The sequence below is a fragment of the Cynocephalus volans genome, chromosome 6 (assembly GCF_027409185.1).
Source record: "Cynocephalus volans isolate mCynVol1 chromosome 6, mCynVol1.pri, whole genome shotgun sequence".
Classification (NCBI taxonomy): Eukaryota; Metazoa; Chordata; class Mammalia; order Dermoptera; family Cynocephalidae; genus Cynocephalus; species Cynocephalus volans.
In genome coordinates, this window is record NC_084465.1 from 133,620,649 (window position 1) to 133,642,221 (window position 21,573).

General features: G+C 41.4%; 1 protein-coding gene across 6 annotated transcripts in view; it reads right to left on the reverse strand.

The window, feature by feature from the left end:
• BEND7 (BEN domain containing 7) overlaps window positions 1–21,573 on the reverse strand; it is an 85,523-nt gene that overhangs the window by 8,975 nt on the left and 54,975 nt on the right. For all 6 annotated transcript variants that reach the window (XR_010023864.1, XM_063100107.1, XM_063100106.1 and 3 more), the window contains exon 7: window positions 4,417–4,536. Coding sequence is in view for 5 of the 6 variants with exons in the window: in XM_063100107.1 (XP_062956177.1) it covers window positions 4,417–4,536 (120 nt within the window). In the remaining variant the exon portion in view is untranslated. The remainder of the gene's footprint in view (window positions 1–4,416; window positions 4,537–21,573) is intronic.

Sequence of the window (21,573 nt, forward strand, 5' to 3'; positions counted from 1 at the left end):
GTGCCAAGGTGCCAGTCACAAATATCTAGGCAGATCACCTAAACTCAGTGGTCAAAAGTTAAAATGTCCTAAGTGAAACATTCCGATGCCTACAGAACAGGAGCAGACAATCTTCCAGGTGGGAAGGGCTCCTAGAGGGAGGGAAGAGTTGGGGAGCAGGCTACAGTTAGGGTCTTATTCTGCAGAAATAGGCAAATGTGGGGAAAGATAGAATTTGTGATAGAAATTATTAATAGAAATGCTCGATGGTTAAGAAATGTGTTTACTAGCCAGTATGTTGGCCGGAAAGAGGAAAAGGTACAAGGAAGCACGTCCCTACTATGTGCGTGTGTGTTTGCTGGTGGGAAGGTGGAAGGGACTAGAGACCAGAACTTATAATAATTGTTCTCAGCATCTGTCAATAGAAAGAAAAAAAGGGGGTATTACATATAAGATATGTAAAAGAAAAAAAGGCAAAGGCACCAGAAGAACAAAATTTAAACCAAACTTCCTATTTTAGTTACGCGTCCCACACCAGCAAGGCTGTTTCTGTGCGCCTGAGAACAGCCTTCTCCAGCATCTCCCTACTTTTTATGACTTCTACCTTCAAAGGTTTCTCTTAAAGCTTAACACTTTCAAGTTCTTTGGGGACTTTTAATCACCCTCCTCGGCGAGAGGTACATGTTCTAGAACACAAGGCCCTCTTCTTCCTTTCTCTGGGTGGTCTCTGCAACTCTTAAATGAGTGACATCAACAATCTGGGTGTATACAGTTCTTGTCCCTCAAGCTCCCAAGGAGTTCTTAGTATTTCTCACATTTTTCCATTAACTCCTGTGAAGTAGGCAGGAACTAGGCACACGCTCAGCACTTGCTGGCTTCCTCAGTTGGTGGCACAGTTGGGATCCGTGTGCGGGAGAACCAAGGTAGCAGGTGGCTAGTTTGTGGGTACTTTGGCTTACTGATATAAAATTTAGGTTTCTACCTTATGACAAAATTTAGATGTCTCTCAAACCTGAACATTATATATTTAGTGTCTTTGTCTTTTGAGGGCCAACCATTTCTCCCTGCAAATTGATAGGTAAATGGAAGTTCTTACATACTCAGTCAAGATGCCCAAGATGGAATCTAGCCAGCATAGAGCAGCTTCATACTTATTAGCATGGACATCACTGAACCTTAATACTGGAAATTTGACTTGGGATATAAAACTGAGGAGGCGCAACACCCAAGGCACGACATCAGTGCTCACTTAGGGATTACTTACTGGGTAAACCTACTGGGCAACCCTCTTTGCTAACACTGTAACACCCTCTTTGCCATTCAACTGTAAAAGATTTTTTTCTTTTTACTCCCAACCTAACCCATTCCAGGAGCCTAAAACCTAGGGGGGGGGGGGCGGCTACAGTAATAAAAGGGTGTTTTTGTGATGTAACTCAAGAAGCAGGAGATCTTTAGCATAATAAGGTCTAATAGCCATGCTAGCAGGAGGTTAACCTTCCCAAATGTTTTCCAGTTAATCTGTCCTGAGTGAGGCAGGCCACCATGAAAGTCTGGGGGAGAAAGGGAGAAGAGAAGAAATTGGGGGGGGAGCAACAGGACTAAGGAGATGGGGACAGAGAAGGAAATGAGAGGAAAGGCATGAGGAAGTAAGGGGAACTCGAGGACGACTATAAGGCGTCCCCAAGAGTCCTAAGGACCTTGTTCCCGAGGGCAGAGCTCAGGGACATTGCCAACCTATGGGATCTGGAGGGAAAGGGATAAGCATTTGAACCTCAAGTAAGGAGCTGATGAAAAATCCCTCAGGCCCTCATGTGACCTTGACTGGGCAAACAATAGGGCCTTTCTCTTGTGGACTACTGTCTCTTCCTTTCTGGAATTACTGACTGATTCACTGGTTCATTCAACAAGTATTTCATGAATGTCAGCCCTGTGTCATGCACTGCAGTAGTCACTCAGTACATGAACAAGACTCAGATGCAGTCCCTACTCTTGAGGATCTCATGGTCCAGTGGAGGAAACAGGTATGTACCTGTTGAGGTGGCAGAAGGTTAAAGTGCTGGGGCCACTGTGAAGGCTCCAGAAGGCAACCTTTGAGAAGCTCATGAAGGAGGAGGTGTTGTTTCCGAGGCAGAGGGGAAGCATGTGCCTGTGAGAGAGGGCACATTTCAAGAACAGGGAGAAGGCCCATGGCAGGAGGCCACGCTGGTAAAGAGGGCAGGGCTAGAAATTGTGGGAAGAATTTCTCATAAAAAGGATTTGTTAGAGATTCCTATAGTTCGAATGCATCCCCCAGAAAGCAGGTGCTGGAAAGTACATCCTCATTGCAAAAGTGTTGGGAGGTGGGGCCTAATGAGAGGTGATTAGATCATGAGGGCTTTGCCCCCATGAATGGATTAATGCTGTTACTGGGGTCGAGTTCGATCCCCTTTCTTCTTTCTCTCTCTCTCTTTCTCTCTCACCCTCTCTTTGCCCTCCCATCAAGTTATGACGCAGCAAGAAGCCCTTTGCCAGATGTGGCCCCTGGATTTTGGACTTCCCATCTCTAGAACTGTGAGCCATTTCTGTTCATTACAAATTTCTGTTCATTATAAATTGACTGGTCTGTAGTATTCTGTTACAGCAACACAGAAAGGATTAAGACAGAGATACACAGTCTCATGCATTTTGTATTACACTTCTCCATAATATCCAAAATGTATAATATGGCAGCAACTACCATCTATTTCCCAAAACATCTCACACTCCAGCCACAGAAGCTAAGAAGGCAGATGTCCTGATGTTTGGTCTGGATTTTTTTCATTTTATCTATTTACTTAATCAACAAATAAAAATTGTATATATTTATAGTATACAACACGATGTTTTGAAATATGCATATACTGTGGAATGGCTAAATCAAGCTAATTAACATATGCATTACCTCCCATATTTATTTTTTTGTAGTGAAAACACTTTAAATCTACTCTCAACAATTTTCAAGTGTACACTGTTATCAAGTGTAATCACCACACTACACAACAGATATCCTGAATTTATTCCCTCTGTCTAACTGAAATTTTGTGCCCTTTGACTAACATCACCCCAATCCTCCCCCCAGCCTCCTGGTAACCACCATTCAACCTACTTTCTGCTTCCATGAATTCAACATTTTTAGATTCTACATATAAGTGAGATCACATGTTATTCGTCTTTCTGTGCCTGGCTTATTTCGCTTAATATAATTCTTCCAGGTTCATCCATGTTGTCACAAATGATAGGATTTTCTTCTTTTTTTAAGGCTTAGTTGTATTCCATTGGGTATACACACCACATTTTCTTATCCATTCATTGGCTGCTGAACTTAGGTTCATTCCATATCTTTGCTATTGTGAATAGTGCTGCGATGAACATGGGAGTACAGATAGCTCTTCGACATACTGATTTTATTTCCTTTGGATATATACTCAATAATGGGATCACTGGATCACATGGTAGTTCTATTTCTAATTTTTTGAGGGACCTTCACACTGTTTTCCGTAATGGCTGTACCAATTTACATGGAATTTAAAAAATAATATCTAGAGATTTAAGGCCTCCTAGAGATAATTATTCTATAATGAGAGAAAACGGACTTCAAAAGGATTCTTCACTGGTGGGGCCCATTTGCCACCTTGGGAAGGCTGAGACTTCAAATAACAATCTAAATTGTGACTATTTACTGGTGTTCACTTTTACTGAAAGAATAATCCTAGAACTGCCAAGCCCGGATTTTTTTTTTTGGCTGGCCAGTAAAGAGATCCAAACCTTTGGTATTATCAACACCGCACTCTAACCAACTGAGCTAACTGGCCAGCCCCAAGCCCAGGTTTTAAACACACACACACACACACACACACACACACACACACACACACACACACACACACACACACACACACACACACACACACACACACACACACACACACACACACACACACACACACACACACACACACACACACACACACACACACACACACCTTAACATCCCTTCCTATTTGATGTGGTGTTTCTGGTAGGAAGACTATTGTTATTTTTTTTACCTTAAGCAACTAGTACTTTTATAAAGTCATGCAGATCCAAACAAACAAAAATCAATAGGCAAATAGAAGCAAACTGCAAAAGAGAGACCCAGTTTCATACACAAGACACATTAGACCACAAATGAGATTAGCAATCTTTTTCGCTTGTACTATTCAAAGCAAATAACCAGACATGATTTTACTATTTAATCTTAAGGTGAGTTTCAAAATTCATTTGAATAAGACTTTAGGATAAGAAACCATAGCGTATTGCATAGAGCTTCTTTGAAAGACAAAAGACACCGAAATACCCTAGAGCAAAGTACTATACTTTATATAGTCTAAGAATTCAATAAAGTTTGTCTGCAATTATTTTCTTGCTGCTTATTCATACCTGAGCCTCTTTTTAACCTTCTTCTGGCCAGTTTAATTTGATCCTGTAGAATCTGTACCCAGTCTCTTGGGCCAGGAAGTTTATCCACATGGTGAGCAGTACAGTACTTTTCTGTGAAGACTGAAAGAAAATGTAAAATAGTGTTAAATACTTTAACAAAGGAAATATGCAGATCTGAAATAGAAATATATCCCAAGAAGAAAAGAACAGTATATTTCTAAAGAATGTAAGTTCTGCAGTGCATATCTTTAATATCCATATTATATTCCTTCGGCAAAGGTGGAGATGGGCAGGACCCTGGCTACATACAATGTGCTGTGCTTCAGAATGAAGCTGGCTACACACACCAAGTGTGGGAACTGCTCTTTTCCCTTGCTCCACATTCATGTGAACATGTTTCATATGCAGAGAAGAAAATGCCTCCTATGGGTCCACTGGCCCCACGACAAAGTTCAACAAATATATTAAAAGACTGCTTTTTTGTTGTCAATTCAAAACCCAATGAAAAACTACACAAAAAGTTGGTACTCTCACGGCGATTCCTACTAAGTCAGTACTCAAAGTACATAACAATATAGCTGTGTCTTCATGAACGTTCCAGTTCGAATTTGAGTCAACCCTTGCATGTTGCACTAGCTCCCAGGAAAGAGCCACCCTGTTAAGCACAAAAGAAACTATGGAGAATCATGACGGGACAAAAGGACAATTATCTCAGGAAAGCTGCGCACAGTGTGTGACCGCACCTCGGTGCTGCTGCTGACATTTCTGCCATGAACTCTACTCCTGAGCACTTTTCAACTTGTTCTCCATAAGGTCAAGGTCTAGGAGGCAGTCATAGCCCACTGCCTTCTTGGTATTTAAAATATTGGTAATTTTAATGTTTCAAAAGATTTCTTTTAAGAAGACATGACAAAGGAAAATATTGACAGATTCAACTATTAAAATGTAAAATTTCTATTGAATGAAAAAGAAACATTTCATCAGAACAAGAAAGGCTAGTTGCACTAAATATGACTGAAAAGATTCAATATCTACCACCAGAGAAAGAGCTCATTCAAATAAAACAGCAACTTAAAAAGTCCCCATAGATAAGTGGGAAAAGTATATTTAACAAAAAAACATTAGGAAAAATGTTAAACTGACATGTAAACTAAAGAACTGCAAAATACACTTGATACCAACTCAATTAGAAAAACGTTAAAAAAGTTAATACTTGATATTGTAAAATTATGGGGACCTGGCACATTCAGACATTCCTATTGGTGTAAATTAGCCAAACCATTTCAGGAAATAAGAGTAATGAAGAAGGAGAGACATAAAACTGCTACGCCTTTGGACTGGTAATCTTATTCTAGAAATTTACCCTGGAAATAATTTGAAAGAAGAAAAAAGCCATGTATGTGATCTCATATCAAACCAATGTAAACAATCCTATTGTGCAGGAAGGTTTTGGGGAGGCTGGAGTAGAAAGAGGGGGTTCCTTTTAGGAAGCTCCTGCAGTAGCCTGAGCTAGTGAAATATCTAGGGCAGAGAACTGGCATTTTGGTGAATTATATTACACTGGAAACACAGAAGAAAGGGAAGGTTTGTGAGGTAAAAGGTGGGATCCAGCAGGTTTGGTTCAGGACCTGCTGAGTCTGGGGTGCTTGTGGCACAGCTAGCAAATATCCAGACAGAGAAGCCCCCGGGAGGAACAGGGCCGGCCTGAAGATACATAGACACACAAGAGGGCTCTTCAACAAGCTCATGGAAAGATTCATATTATCTTTTTTTTTCAATACTTGCTATTATTTATTTATTTATCTTTTGGTGGCTGGCTGGTACCGAACCCGTGGCCTTGGTATTACCATCACCGTGCTCCCTCAAGTGAGCTAACCGGCCAGCCCTTGTATTATCTTTCAATTCTATTTTTCCACAAACTTTTTACAGTGAGAGAAAAAGCATTAGCCAGAGAGATCACAGAGCATGCAGACAGCACTGGCCACACAGAGGACCCCACGTGGAGAAGGAGATGAAGGCAGAGGAGACCAGTAGGGCCCAGGAGCGATGGGTGGACAGTCAGGAGCCCTGGGAAGAGGGTCTTACAAAGGCCACCGAGGGGATCCCATAAAGAGGAGGGGCCAACAGCTAAAGTGTGGAGGAGAGGGGTGGGAAGGGAGGTGTGGGAAGTGTCCACCCAAGGTCAAGGGTGTGGGGGGGGCCACAGATGACACTCATGAAAGCCTGGCTCAGAGGCAGAGGGGTGGCGTGGTAACTGGGAGGAAGGCTGGCCGGGGAGCTGAGGGAGCAGCCAGGACGGTGGAGCCAGGAGGGTACGAGAAAAAGAAGGACACAATCGAAGGAGCCATCCAGGAGGAGTTGGGGACGACGGGACCCAGGATAGAAGTGGGGGGCTGCTCTCCAACAGAAGGAGGGAGTGTCCTCCTCCAAATTCAGAGGGGAAGGAAGATCTATGCCGCAGTGATCACTCCTGAGACCTCCGAGAACTCAACAGCCAGGGGCTACAGAGGATGGAGAGTGTGAGGCAGATTTGGAATCGTCTCTGAGAAGGACAGGAAAAGAAGTCGTCTGAAGACAAGTATTAGTTTGTGGTGGCAACCATCTGCATGGGAGGTTTTCTCCCTCAGCAGCTTGTGGCTCCTACTTAGGACACAGTGTCAGGTCACGATTTTGCTGGACAGTTTTGGCAGAAGAACAGGAACATAAAGCACTTGAAGATGTTGGTGAATATGTCATCTGGAATGAGTGACCTCACCTCTCCACCCCCAGCCCTAATCTGGGAAGGCAGTGAAGCCAGAAAGAGGCTCACAGACTTGGAGATGTCTACAGAGATCAAGACATAGGGGCGTCACTGGGATTGGCAAGCAAGGGTTCGTCGAGCTGGGTGGGTGACAGCTAGAACAGTGCCACTGAGATATGGGGCACAGAGCAGCAGTGGAGCAGTCATGTGTGACAATGTGCAGGTGTGGCGGTGGTGTGGGGCTGAGGGGTAGCAGAGGTGAAGGTCACCGTTGATGAGGCCAAGACACTACAGTATGTAGCCAGGGGGTCCCATGAGTCTTTTGTGTGGACGGCAAAGTTATCCAGGAAGACAGGAGGACCTAGGAGTGAGAGGAAGATGTGCAGCTGGGATAGGAGCCTTCGCAGGGAGGTTCCACGGCAGGCCCAACTGAGCAGAGGAGGAGCAATGGTTAGGAAGCAGAATTAGGCATGGGGAAATATCCAATGTGTGCCATGTGGGGCAGGGGACGGGAAGCAGTCTCGACCTGGGAGAGACACAGGGGAAATGATGGCCCTGGTAGGTAGAAGTGCTTGTAAACCTCCTGCACCAGCTCATAAACAACTTCAGGGTCTTCCTTTCTTTTGTCTTCCTCAAAGCACCTATCAGAGTGCCTTGTACTGAATAGAAACAATAATAAACATTTGATGAGCAAACAAACAAACAAATTTTCCAGTTTTGTTTCTAATGGAAACAAATATAATAGCTCACAAATTTAGACTAATTGGGGGAGATTGGCCTATCTAAATTAGTAGGAAGTCTTAATTAATAGATTATACTTAAAGAAAGAAGGTTTTATTACATTCAAATGCCCACAATAACATTCACTAAACAGAGAACTGCTGAAAGGTTCTTGAAGTTCTGTCTTAGTAAATACAAAAAATTTGTATTTAGCACACTATTCACTTACATGAAAATGTATACTCCAAAAATGGCTGAATACAGTCTTAGCAGGTGAACATCTTCCCGCTTGCAATATTATTTACACAATTAATTTCCATAGCAACCCCTCTTTGCTTAGATTATGAAATGCATGTGTCTAAATTGTCACACATTAGAAAGTAGTGGCTCCAAACTAACAAAGTAGATTTGGACTGAGCCAACATCAAAGAGACTCCCTTGTGCATCACAGCCAAGTTCAGGGGCACCAAAGGGAGGGTGGCTGTGGAACGCTTTCTCCCACTCCATGAAGGGCTTCAGATCAAACCTCTCTCATCTAACCCTGAGATCAAGTATTCTGTCACTCACGAAGAAGGCATCCGTTCCTGGTCATTTTTTTCTCCTTTCAGTTAAAACTTATGTGGTTTCAACAGAAATGGCTGCCTCCTGGGGCTGTGTCTAAGACCTTTGAAGGCACAGCAATAGGCTTCTTGAAAAATACCTATACAAATAAATATTTCTACTGGGTGCATCACTGACATTCTAGTTCATGGATTACATCCAAACTTAAAAGAGACTTTTAACTAGAATTCACCTACTGAGGACGAAATCCTATTCTCTCCATTACAATCACAGATGAGGCCTCAGAACAAGGCCAAAAGATTGTCACTGCATTGATCTGAAAACAGTCAATGTGCTATGTGAATAGAGGCATCGAGTAAGCAGAACGAGTAAGCAGAACATAGTTTTGCGCTCTGAATCTATAGCTAAAGGTCACACGATTATCCTGGTAACAGTTCCATTAGGAATAATGATGTGAAAAGAGGTACTGCCTTAACACACTAGGTTTCCTACTATGTTAATAGCGGTCATTAAGGATCATAGTAGAATAATTTGCATTCACCCTCACTATGCAATACGTTCTAAAAAGAAATTTCCCTCCTTTCCTATTCTAATATATTAAGGAGAAGTGAGGGCTAATTTTAAACAAATCCACATACTCGGAACAAGTGGAATATGGCCAATTAAACTAAATAAAAGAGTTAAAGCATCTACTCTGCTTACTATAATTTGAGGTCTCAAGGCTCAGAGAGTATGTTAAGTCACTAGGGAAATGACAAATGCTCGATTTGATCTGTACATGAATAATGACTTTCCCCAGATGCTCGCATTCATTTGAACCATGCCCTTTAATTGTATATAAATAATGAATAAGCTTGTGGAGATGGAGCAGATCCTTCACTGGGAATGCGGCTTTTCATATAATCATCTATGAACACGGCTGTGTGCAGCATGTCTGACATGCTCGATGTGCCACCCTGAGAACACAGTGGCTGGCATGTTCCCCACACAGCCATCTATTTACACAGGAGCTCCTAAGGGGCTTTGAATTTTGACTTTTCTGACTACCCGTGCTGGGAAAGCAGAATATGGTATGGACTTTTAGAGGAAGTCACTGTGTCACACAGACACTTTAAGTAACAGGAGTAGGTCTGCAGAGCTTTAATTTCACTGTGAAATCCTCTAAAAACTGGCCAGCAGTGACAGCCCAACTTGGGATTTGGTGGCTCAGTTTTAACTTGTGGACAAGTGGAAATCAAGGCTTACAAACAAGGACAACTGAAAGCCAGTCCTCATCAGATTTGCCAAACTCCTAGAGCTCATGAGGGGTTAGGGACAGCAATCTCCACAGTAGGGTCCTAGGTGACAAGGAGAGCGACCCGGCTGGGGACTACTTGCAGCTGGAGTTGTACAAAAGGAGAGGGAATCCTGGGAAGCAGCTTCCTCCTCACATGTGAGCATAACCCAACAGGCTTCCCTCCCACGTTCTCCTTTCATTCCTCGTAAGGTGTTATTTGAAACTTCCCACATGCTAAGTGGTTTATATGTATCTCATTTAATCTTCACAATAATTGAAGTAATACCTACCAACTGGGTAGGTATTGGATCCCTAAATTAGAGATGACAAAATCAAAGCGTGAGCAGGTTAAATAATTGGCCCAAGGTGGTACAGTGAATAGTGTTTATTTCCCACATAAATTACTTAATTTATTTATTGATTTTTTTGGCAGTTGGCTGGTAAGGGGATCTGAACCCTTGACCTCAGTATTATCAGCACCATGCTCAACCAAGTGTGCTAACTGGCCAGCCCAAATTACTTACTTTTAAATTTAAAATTGTATATGAGTACACAGGTATTGTAAAAGAAAAATGGTTGAATTCTAAATACAAGGGTTCTTCAAAAAGTTTATGGAAAGATTCAGTTTAATATAATTTGAGGTCTACTCTCAGAACAGAACAGACTGGCACATTCCTCACAGAGCTATCTATTCACACAATAGTTCCTAAGGGGCTTTCAATTCTATTTTTCCACAAACTTTTTGAAGTACCCTTGTAGAAGCAGATCAATAGCTAAGTAAATACTTCCACTAAAGTTGAGAATACTGGGGTTACTTTCAACCACAGAAAACAGAACTGTGGGGACAACTGGGGAGAGGGGAGAGAGAACTGGGTGGGGTCCGGCAGGTCACCTATCCCTTATCCTCCATCAAGGAGGCCAGCTGAGCATGTGCCAGGGAATCTGTGAATGGAAACTGGGCTGTGAGTAGGATGGATGTGTAAGTATTTTGAACTCTGAGATTTGATGACTCTGGTCCACATTTTATATGGTTCTAATAGCATATATATTCTCTTTGATGATATCTGGTGCATCATTCCCCAATTTCATAGAGAGAGCTAAAATGTATAAATTGTAGGCTTGATATCCATTCCAGTAATTTATTAAAATAACAGCCATTGTGGCAATGAAGGCACTGTGAGAGAAAAGGAAAGAGCTGGAATAAGGGCTGGCTGTTCAGACAGGGTCCTCCATATCCTGGTGTACCTGTTCCTGGTCTAGGGACTGGCTCTTGGCTGTGCAGGTTCGGAGATCTGATTTTAGAAGACCACCCAGGGGGTTCAGGCCTGAACCTAAACCTACATACAATACCTAAACTTACAAGAGACCGATCATTCAACCAGAATGGCAATTAATTAATGTGTCATGGGGGTGCCTTTCTATAACTGTAACAGCTGATGTCATAATCCAGTACTCCCACTTCTTGGGATCAAGGGGTTGGAAAAAGAACTGAACAGAAGGTTGCTTGGTGAATATGGAGTTAGACCAAAGGCAGCTGGATACTGGGGGCAGCCAAGTTTTGGGATACTTATAGGAAACTGCCCTTCCTTTCCCCTGCTGCCAGCGCCCTCTAAGCCACAGCTTGACTGCAGCAGTGACAGACCCTTGACCCGAGGGAAGCCGAGCCACAGACTGCACAAAACAATCACTGGACCCTCCCCTGGCCTTCTCCTTAGAATAGCAGGCACTGAAAGTGAGGGCCTTAGCAGCACTAGCAGGCAAAGCAGAAATGTGGTGGTGCCAGTAGCCATGATGTGCCACGTGCAAACCAGAACCATGAGGGGCAGGAAGTAAGTAGAGAGAACAGATGTACAAGGAGAAGTAGTGACCCTGACCCTGAGAGACAAAAGCATGGCTCCCAAGACAAGGATGCAGAGCTCTGCAGCAGCCTCTGCTCCCGAACATTTCCAGGGCAGCCTTGCCAGACATTTGCTCTGGAAGGGAACTTGAATGACACTCTGCTTCTTGAAACCAAAGAGCCTTCTGGAAGAGAGCATTTTCTACTGGTTGGAGTGAAGCCTGATTCTTGATGAACTGATTACTTACAACCACCTGCTTGGATGCACTAGACCTCCACATCCCAAGTGTGCACCAACAAGTTTTCTCTTGGCTCTCCCGCCCCTGGCCTTGGTGCACCCACAAATCTTAGGAGCACGTCATCAGATACACAGTCACAGACGATCTTTAGCGATGCGATAACTTTAGCAGATGGATTCGCTCACCTGCGTGTGTTGATTCCTATTAAGAGCAGGTACAGCAGAGAACATTTTCTGATCCTGTACACAAACTGGGGGTGCTTCATATCTGCAACCTGAACCCCACTGTGCTCTTATTATTAAAATAACAGGAAATATTTATCCAGTACCTATAATGTGCCAGCACTATGCTGGTGCTAATGAACAAATGGTCCCTTGACTTCAAAAAGTTTGCAGTGAAGCAGAGGGTAAAGGATAAAGGTAAATAAAAAGTCAGAAACTGCACAGAGTAAACTATTACAGAAGTATGAGATCCACAGAGAAGGGCCACCTCACCTCTTCTGGGAAGAGCATGTGCAGGCCACAGGAATGCCCCGCAGCTGTCCTGAGGGAAGCGGGGGAGTAGCTCAGGTTAGGGAACAGGGAATGAAGTCTTGGGACTAGATGAGGGGGAGCTGGAACTGAAGCTCCTGCAGGAGGCTGTGAAGAGAGTAACCAACCCACCAGTAAGCAGAGGCACCCGGCATGCTCTCTAGACTTTGGAGGGAGAAAAAGTTCCTTAGAGAATTCTAAATGCTTGGCCTGGACCTCACAGAGGTTTGGAATCTGAAGTGACATCATCTGCATAAAAGCACAAGCATCGTTGTTGATGCTCCTGGGCTCCAGATAAAAGGAGACGCAGAAGGACTCTGAAGGGCTGCTCCTGCAACTTGGGCCACAACAGTCTCAGGAAAGGAAACAAAAATAGGCCCGCTACAGGTGAGCTCATATTTAAAAATAATGAAACACATGAAATCCACCAAAAGCAAGAGTCAGCAGACTCAAGAGAAGCAGGATTAGATCTCCACTAACTTAAGGCAATGGAAAGCAAAATAAGTACTTTTTACATGATTACGGAAGGCCTTACCTCATCAAGAAAATAACACGGCTGATTTCAGAAAGAACCAAACAGACTTATAGAAACTAAAAATACAGTAACCAAAAATTGAAAACTCAAGGGATAGGCTAGTCAATAAATTAATATCACTGAATATAACAGAGAGATAGATCTGAAGAATTATCTAGAATGTAACACAGAGAGATGAATAGATAGGAAATATAACAGACTTAAGAAATATGAAGGACAGAATGAAAAGGTCCAAATAAACATTAACAGATGTTTCAGAGGGAGAGAATTGAAGGAATGAAGGAAAGGCAAAATTTATAGAGATAGTAGATGAAAAATTTCCAGAATTGATGAGTTATATGAATGCTTGATTTCAAGAAGCACAACAACCAAGCAGATTAATAAAAATAAATATATACCTAAACCTGTAATAAAAAAATTGGAGAATGCCAAAGGCAAAGAGATCTTGAAAGCAACTGCAGCAGAAAGACAGATTACCTACAAAGAACAACAGGCTGATAGCAGATTTATAGCAACAAAAGAATCCAGAAGATGCTGGAATATCTTCAAATTGCTATGAAAAAATCATCCTCAATCTAGAATAAATTATCCAGTCCACATTATTTGATAGTGATGGTGAAATAAAGAAAGTTTCAGAACAAAGATTGAAAGAATATACCACACAGACCCTCATTCAAAGAATTACTAAATGGTATACACTTAAGGAAGAAGAAAACTGATCACAGAAGGAAAGAACTGGAGGGAGAGGAGAAAAGGGAAGAAAGGACAGGAGGACATGACCTATGACACGAACAATTTCTGCAACGCCCAGGTAATGACAACTGTGCAGCATTGGCTCAGAGGGAGATGAAAGACCAAGTGTAAACATGTGGGTGAGGGGTGCCCAGTACTGAAAGAGCGACTATCCATAGAGAGAAACAATTAAATTAAATCTTTCCATCACATTTTAGGCAAAAGTAAATTCCGGGTGGATTAAAAACCTGATTATAAAAAATAAAACTTTAAAACTTTGTATCATCAGGGTAGGGAGGATTTTTTTATTTTATGTATTTATTTATTTTATTTTGTCGATATACAATGTGGTTGATTATTGTGGCCCTTTACCGAAACCTCCCCTCCCTCCTCCCTCTTCCCCCTCCCACCCAACAATGTCCTTTCTGTTTGCTTGTCATATCAACTTCAAGGAATTGTAGTTGTTATGTCTTCTGCCCGCCCCCCCCCGGGTTTTGTGTGTGTGTGTGTGTGTGTGTGTGTGTGTGTGTGTGTGTGAATTTATTTATTTATTTTTAGCTCCCACCAATAAGTGAGAACATGTGGTATTTCTCTTTCTGTGAGGGCACAAAAAAGCTCAAAGCATAAAGTAAAAGAAATCTATCTGAATGTCTAATCTCCACTTTGGTATGATAAAAGGCATTATATACAAAGTTTTCACAAGTTGGAAGATGAAGTGATATTTGCAACATGTGTAACTGACAGAACTCAGATAAGTCAGGAAGAAAGCAACAACTTAATGGAAAAATAGAAAATCGGTGGAAATTCACAGAGGAAAAATAACTAAATCGTGACAAATACGAGCTGACACGCAACCTCATTAGTAATCACTGAGGTGCCATCTGAGTCCAATCAGGCTAGAGAAAACTAAAGTCTAACACTAGATGTTGGCAAGAATGAGGGAAACAAGGATTTCTCATACATTCCTGGTGACATATAAATGATATCAATCACTTTAGAGAGCCATTTGGCAATGACCAGTGAAGCTGAAGATGCTGTTGCCTGTCCGCTGCCCATGTGTCCCCTGGAGAAACTCACACATGAGCACCTGGAAACACAAAGATTACCACTGCCATGGGCAACTGGGGAACAGAAGCACCAACCTCACTGTCTCTTCATAGAAGACTGGAGGAAGAAAGGGCTTTATCAGGTAGTGGTTAGCAGTTGAAATGAATAAACTAGAGTTATAATAGGAATATGGATAAATCTTAAAAGGACAGTATGATGCCGTGTATGCAGATTTTTAAGTACATAAAACAACTGTAAATGTGATTTACAGCTGCACACTTGAATGGTAAAATAAAAACATGAATGGGGAAGATGCACACCAACTTCAGGTTACTTTGGGGAAGTCGGGGGAAAGAGAAGAGAATGGTAGGATGAGGAATATTTTGATTCTTAAAAAAATAAAGACGGGGGTATGAAGTAAATATAATATCTGTTTTAAAACGGGTAAGAAAGAGAGAAAACAAATCTTGGCAAATGTCTTTACCACATTCAAGATGAAGAAAAACACTATTATTCCCACTTTTTAACCTAAAGATTACTGCTAATGGGGACAAATGTCATTCTTCAGTCAATCTATGAACAAATCAGAAAATTTCTCTAGTTCTATGTGATAGAAATGTAAACACTGACCAGATTTCAACTATTTCTTTACACACACTCTGTTTTGGGAAAAGCACCTAAAGCTATCTTTAAAAGAAGCTAAGAGAAGACTCAGTAATTAGCCTGCAGAGAATAAAAGATTGGAGACCTCATCCTTCAGGTCTCAGCTGAAACGTGACCTTCGCAGATAATGCCTCCCTGAGTTCATTAACCAGTGATTTTTAAGTAACAATGTCTAGTGCTTATCTAGACTGTAAGCTCAGTAAGGGCAGAGATCACATCTCTCGTTTGCCACGGGCACTGATCATGTCTCTCATTCACAGCTGGCACAGAATAGGCAAACATGAATGTGTGAAAGAATAGATCTGAGAACCTTTTTTTCCTGGTCTGTTACTGAACTTGAAAGAATTGAAGGAAGAATTTCTTCAGTAAATAGCTAGAGGGCTAAAAATATACTGAGCCCTGAAGTTCATTTCAGAGTTGGTTTAGCAAGAAGAATTTAGCACAGTTCCTCAATGAATGCACCTAAACATAAAGAATTTAAACTAAGTAAATACAATATTGCCAACACTAACTTATTTACTGATTAAATGAAAATATCCTACTGATTCATATATCTGAGATTGCCACGGGAATCCACAGGGCAGTCAGCTGGTACAGACACAGTTCCGGTAGAGTAAAAGCTGATCGTAATGACCATCTAATAATTAGTGCTGATCATTATTACATGACCATTATTTCATTTGGTTATTGCAACAAAAAGGGCCCCAGATATCCATAAAATTGATTCCCAGCCATATTTATTTAATTCTATAGGTTTACTTCTGAGAAATAGAGCTAAAATTTTTGAACCATAGAATCTCTGAACTGAGACTTTAAAAATTAGTCAAGTCACACGTTTTCTAGAGAAAGTAATGTCTCAAGAACTTAAATGACAGGACCAAATCTGTATCCCACACTGCTCCTTTCATTATCCCCAAACTGGTGGGACTCTGAGATGTGAACAATATTGTTTAATCTCAGCGATTCTCAAAGATTTGAGGAAATCTGGAGGAAAACAACAATATCGCTTCTCTTCTTTCATTCAGTATTGCTGCAATGGCATCTCTGTTGGAAAGCAAGTGCCAAAAAGTGCCTATAGTGGTTTCTCAATTAAACAAAGTTAATTTTAGTTTTTATTGATTGCAGAAAGCCCACAGCAGAACTCATTTGCAATACAACTACTGGGAAATACGATTAACATTTTCCTTTGGTGAGCTGTGCTAAAACACACCTTTGTTTAATATGTTTGGTATATTTCAAGGGAATTAATTATATCTGCTAAATACTAAGATCTGAGTAATAACAAGCTTTGATGTAATGGTGGTTTACTGTCTACCCCATTTTTTTTCTTTTTAGTAAAGAAAAACGGTTCAAAATCATAGATTTATAGAAATTGTACTTGAAAGCCTCTTTGGAAATATTTAGTATAACTTATTTATTTTATAGATCGGGAAGCTGGGGCTCAAGCTAAACAAAATTTAAGGTTATCAGCTCAAAGGGTTTTATCCCCAGCTCAAAGAGTTAGGCAGGTGGCATAAAACAGCATGCACACCAATGCTCCTCATTGCCCAGGCACTCTGCACCCCAGAACGCTACTATGCTTGCCTGTTCTTTAGATAAATGAATGAGGAGAAAGTAATGAGCTTTCCTCTGAGTTTTTAAAGCTAGGGTTTCTTGGCATGTTAACCTTCAAAGTCATTCCATCAGGTAATGAGTTCATCCCACAGCCAGTCTGGAAGTAATGCTTCCAGCACCAGAATACATTATGACACATTCAGAAGGCTCATCCTATCCCTCAGAACCATCTAGATTCAGAGGTAACAGAGGCTGGAAGAACAATGAGCCACAAGCCCGGAAGGCAGTGAGGGGAGGGTCCAGCCTGTCCCTGCCACCATGCCCTGGGGCTTTTGCACTGCCCCAAGATTTTGGGGCGTTAAGACAGGCCTGATGCCTCAGAGGTAGGATTTTATTTCCTGTTCTTTTTCATATGGTGGTAACACCCTTCTAATTGAAATCAGCTTTAGGAAAATTTGGGGTTCACACTTTGAGGCTGACCATAAAGTTGTTGGGTACTCTCTCTCTGAAGCACCAAGTCACTATGATGACAAATGCTAAAAAAACACGTGGGGGGATAAGTATACCTATGTGTCAAGAAGTCCTGAGATAGTAAAAATAGGAAATAACACATTTAGCCTGACTATGGCTTCTATTATTGGATTTACTTAAACCAAAATCCCACAATAAAATTTTATACCTTACCTTTTGAAGATGATTACTCTCTGGTATGAACAAAAGCATAACAAAGTAAGTATACCTTCTACACTGTCTATTTGAAAGGTTGTCCTTTGATATTTAACAATAATCAATGCTTTCAGAGCTCCCATTGGTTACAAATTGGATTTTATATTTGGGATTGCCTTGATGCTTTTGATTGACAATGTTTATTCTGTCCTGGATTGCTATAACCCATTGATTTGCCTGTTGCTGTTGTTTCTTCTAATCTTCAAATTTATATTCCACCTTCTCAAATTTCAGCTGCCCTCTTCCGATTTGTCATGGAGAAGCTGTGTAGTTATCCTGTTATTCATGCCCTATATACATCCAATGTGATAAAGTTGTGTTTTGATTTTTAAGAAACCACCTTTATCAGTGAAGGTAAATCAACTGCCTGATTCCTTCCCTCTATCTTTCCTTTCTTCCTGTATTTATTGATCATTGGTTATGTGAGTGGTGTTGTTTCTTGTGCCAAGGAATATACATAGCAGATATAAAACATGATCTCTGTCCATCAGAGCTTATAGTCTTGCTAGGAAGCCAATATGCCCAAACATAAACAGGATAACCTTATATCCTGATTTGCACATGACAGTTCAAGTTTAAAATGCTTGTTTCCCCAGTGAAATTATTAACAGCACCATTTTCACTCTCAAAAGTATCCCAATTTAGGCAATAAATAACATGGTCATCCTCTACATAAACCATTAGAAGCAAAGCAAAGATTTACTGCTAAATCATGTAAAGGTAATAAGAGCTATAGGAACTTAGAGAAAGGGGCAGCCAGCGTAGGTCAGGGCATCTGGACAAAGACTCATGGAAGACGGGATGAGTCCAGGGCTGGACCAGAAGAATGAGCTGCATTTGTATAAAAAGAGAGAAGAGAAGAGCATTGTTGCCCTGAGGGGAACAACACACACAATGTCCAAAATAAGCATGGGACACTTGAGGAAGAGTGTGGACACTGGGCTGATTCACCTGGTAGGAAGCTCTGGCAAATATGGCTGCAAGGAGAGAGAAGTCAAATTATGGAGAGTCTGGAAAGGTTTGGACTTGAATTAATGGGCAAAGGCAAGGTAAGTAGGAAATGTGTTACTTGGCTGTTAGTATACAGCGTGAACCGGAAGGGGAGAAGGAGGAGCAGGGATGATATTTCAAGAGATTTTTTGCAGAACTTCAAGGACAAGGTGGTGCATGGCTGGACTAGGAGGGTGTCAGAAAAGCTGAAGAGCAAGGAATGAGAGAGGAAGGACAAACGGAATTGACAGGGTGGCTAATTAAGGAGGATTAGTTGCAAAGAAAAAAGGCACTGAAGGCGATTCTGAGCTTTCAAACTTAAAGAATAGGAGAATGTTGATGCCTCTGCTAAAAATAGTGTGGTTGCAAGGGGATATTAGTGTCAGAAGGCCCATGCCATTTGATCACCACGTGGGTAAGTGGGGCCACACCTGACTCTTCAGAGAGGCCAGGACGGACCCCAGGCTCTGCAATTAAGTTGCAATGTCCTGCGTGTCTTAGCCCTGTCAACTAGCTCATTTGCTCCTGGCTTCTGCCCACATTTCTAATTGAGATTTGCCTCTACTTAGCTGTACCTGGCTCAGCTGATTCAAAATGGTACATGTGGTGAAGGAGAGGTGTGGGAAGGGAGGAACTTAAAATTAAAAAAAATTGGATTTACTCTGTGATCAAAGGGACAGTGCTGATAAAAAGAAGCTAGGGTTGAATATAAAAAGGTTTTTGAGAAATACTAGGACCTGACCACAGAGAGTTGTTAAAATCTAACCAAGAGCAGGATGCAAGAAACAACCTGGAAACACAGTCAATGTAACAAAGACTTGACTGGAGGAGCAGCCAGTGGGAAGACTTGACTAATTCTAAAAGGCGGCACCTCTCTTTCTAATGGTGCTTTTAACAAGACAGATGCAGCCAGGCTTGCTCTTATACAAGGATGTCTTACAGGCATGCAGAATCGATGACAGCTTTCAGCTCAATTTTAAAGGAAGGTCTATGGATTTTTAAGGGGTTTGCTTATTGGGAGTTTATATACACCCTTAGTTTTTTTGTGGGCTTATCATCAGTCTATAGTACTACATGACCACAAGTATTCCATGATCATTGTATATGCACTTTTAGGGCAGAAATAGTTGTGTATGACAATTTCTGAGTTTCTCAGATTTTTGATGCATACCTTGTTTGAGACAGTCAATATTGTTCACGGACTTGAATTGAAACATTTGCCGGATTACTGGCACCAAATTATAAATCCAGAAGAAAAACTACAAGGAAAGTAATCTGACCAATTCTGGACTTACTATACCATTGTGCTTCCCTACGATAGGAATGAAAATAGGACGACGTGGCATTACCTCAGGATGCTGGTGAGCATCTTTTATCAGTCAAACAATTCAGGAAGTTAAGTAAAATGGAGATGAGCTATGCAGAAAACATCGCTTTCTATTTTCAGGGGCACAGCCAGCCCATATGGCACCACAGTGCAGATGAGAAAGGTATCCTTCCTTAAGATGCTCGACTTTCAAGTTTCTGGCAGATGAAAGTACATATAAACATCATAATAAATATACAAATCGGCACTGTCACCAATGGCAATGGTGCCCATAATGTTGTGCAATGCACAGTCATGTTGTAGTGCTTGTTTTATGTTACAGACAGTTATCTCTTCTGACAGGAGGCTGTTTTTGTCAACTCTAACAGTAGTGCTAAAATGCAGGCTTTGTAAGAACTCAGTAACTGGGAGTTAGAGTTGAACCCTTGCAAGTTAACCACAACTGGTTCCTGTCCATTATATGAGAGGCTGAAGAAAGATCAATAAAAGCCACAACTTCCTAAACAAATTCTTCTACATTTCTACTTGTTCCTTACATAGCAAATGGATGGATCTATAGTTTTGAGGAAGATGAGATTCTTTTTTTGAGCTTCTGAAAGACCAGTGATGATGAAACAGGGATAGACACCAAACTTGGTGTGGCCTCAACCCCAAAGATTCTGATTCATTAGGTCTGGGATGGGTCCTAGGCAGCTTGACGAAGCAACCTCAGCTCTGGTTGAAAACCCTTGGAGGTAAACAATATTTGAATCCATTTCATTGGCATAATATTCACGAAGTTAAACACTTAAGTAAACAGGTTGCTAAAGACTCAAGGTTCATCCGTGAGAGTAGACTTCAAACAGTTCTGGAGGAAAAAGGCTTTTACCCAGTGTTTTACTGAATTTAAGCTTCAGTATATGTATTCTGTAGTTAACCCTTTCTCTTCTCTCTGCATGTGATATGTTTCTCATCTTTCAAGGTCAAGTTCAGATGTGATCTATTCTGTGAAGCCTGCCCCTGGTGAGCTTCACATCCTCTCCCAGTTAGGTAATGGGCATCGGATACTTATTTTATTCTACCTTGGAGTTTGGTTCTACGCTATGGGTCATCGTTTACATGTCTATAGCTCCACCAGACTGTACATTCCTTGAGGTCAGGGGCTATGCGTCACCCAACTTTATGTCACCAGAAATGTCCTGCCTGCTGATGATATCTAGGTTTACTAGGCCAATGTAAATCCTGTAAATATTTTGGTGTTCCAGACGTATCCAGAATATGAAAAGCAGCAAAAATCATGTTTTGTGCATCACATTGTTTGGTGAAGAAGTTGGCTGACAAGTGCTTCAAATATGCAATCAATGAGACTTTGGCCAAGAGCTTGCCAAGAATGGAGACTACATTTTCTTGCTATAATGACAAAGCCATATGGAAAGCTAAATGGCATTTGTGAAGTGTCTCATAAGTTAGAGGTGAGCAAACATCTTTCTTCCACCTTGGTGAAGTTGGTTGTTATTCAATCAAGATCTGGTGGGGCACTGCAGGCATGTCTGAAACCAGGATTCTTGTGTAACACAACAGAAAAAATAATTTTACACTCCAGAGGTTCAAAGAATGAGGGCCACTGAGACAATGCTATCTTCTCATTTGTTCCAGAAGAGAAGCAGGGCAACCTTCAGAAAACTGGGTGCTCTCAAGGAA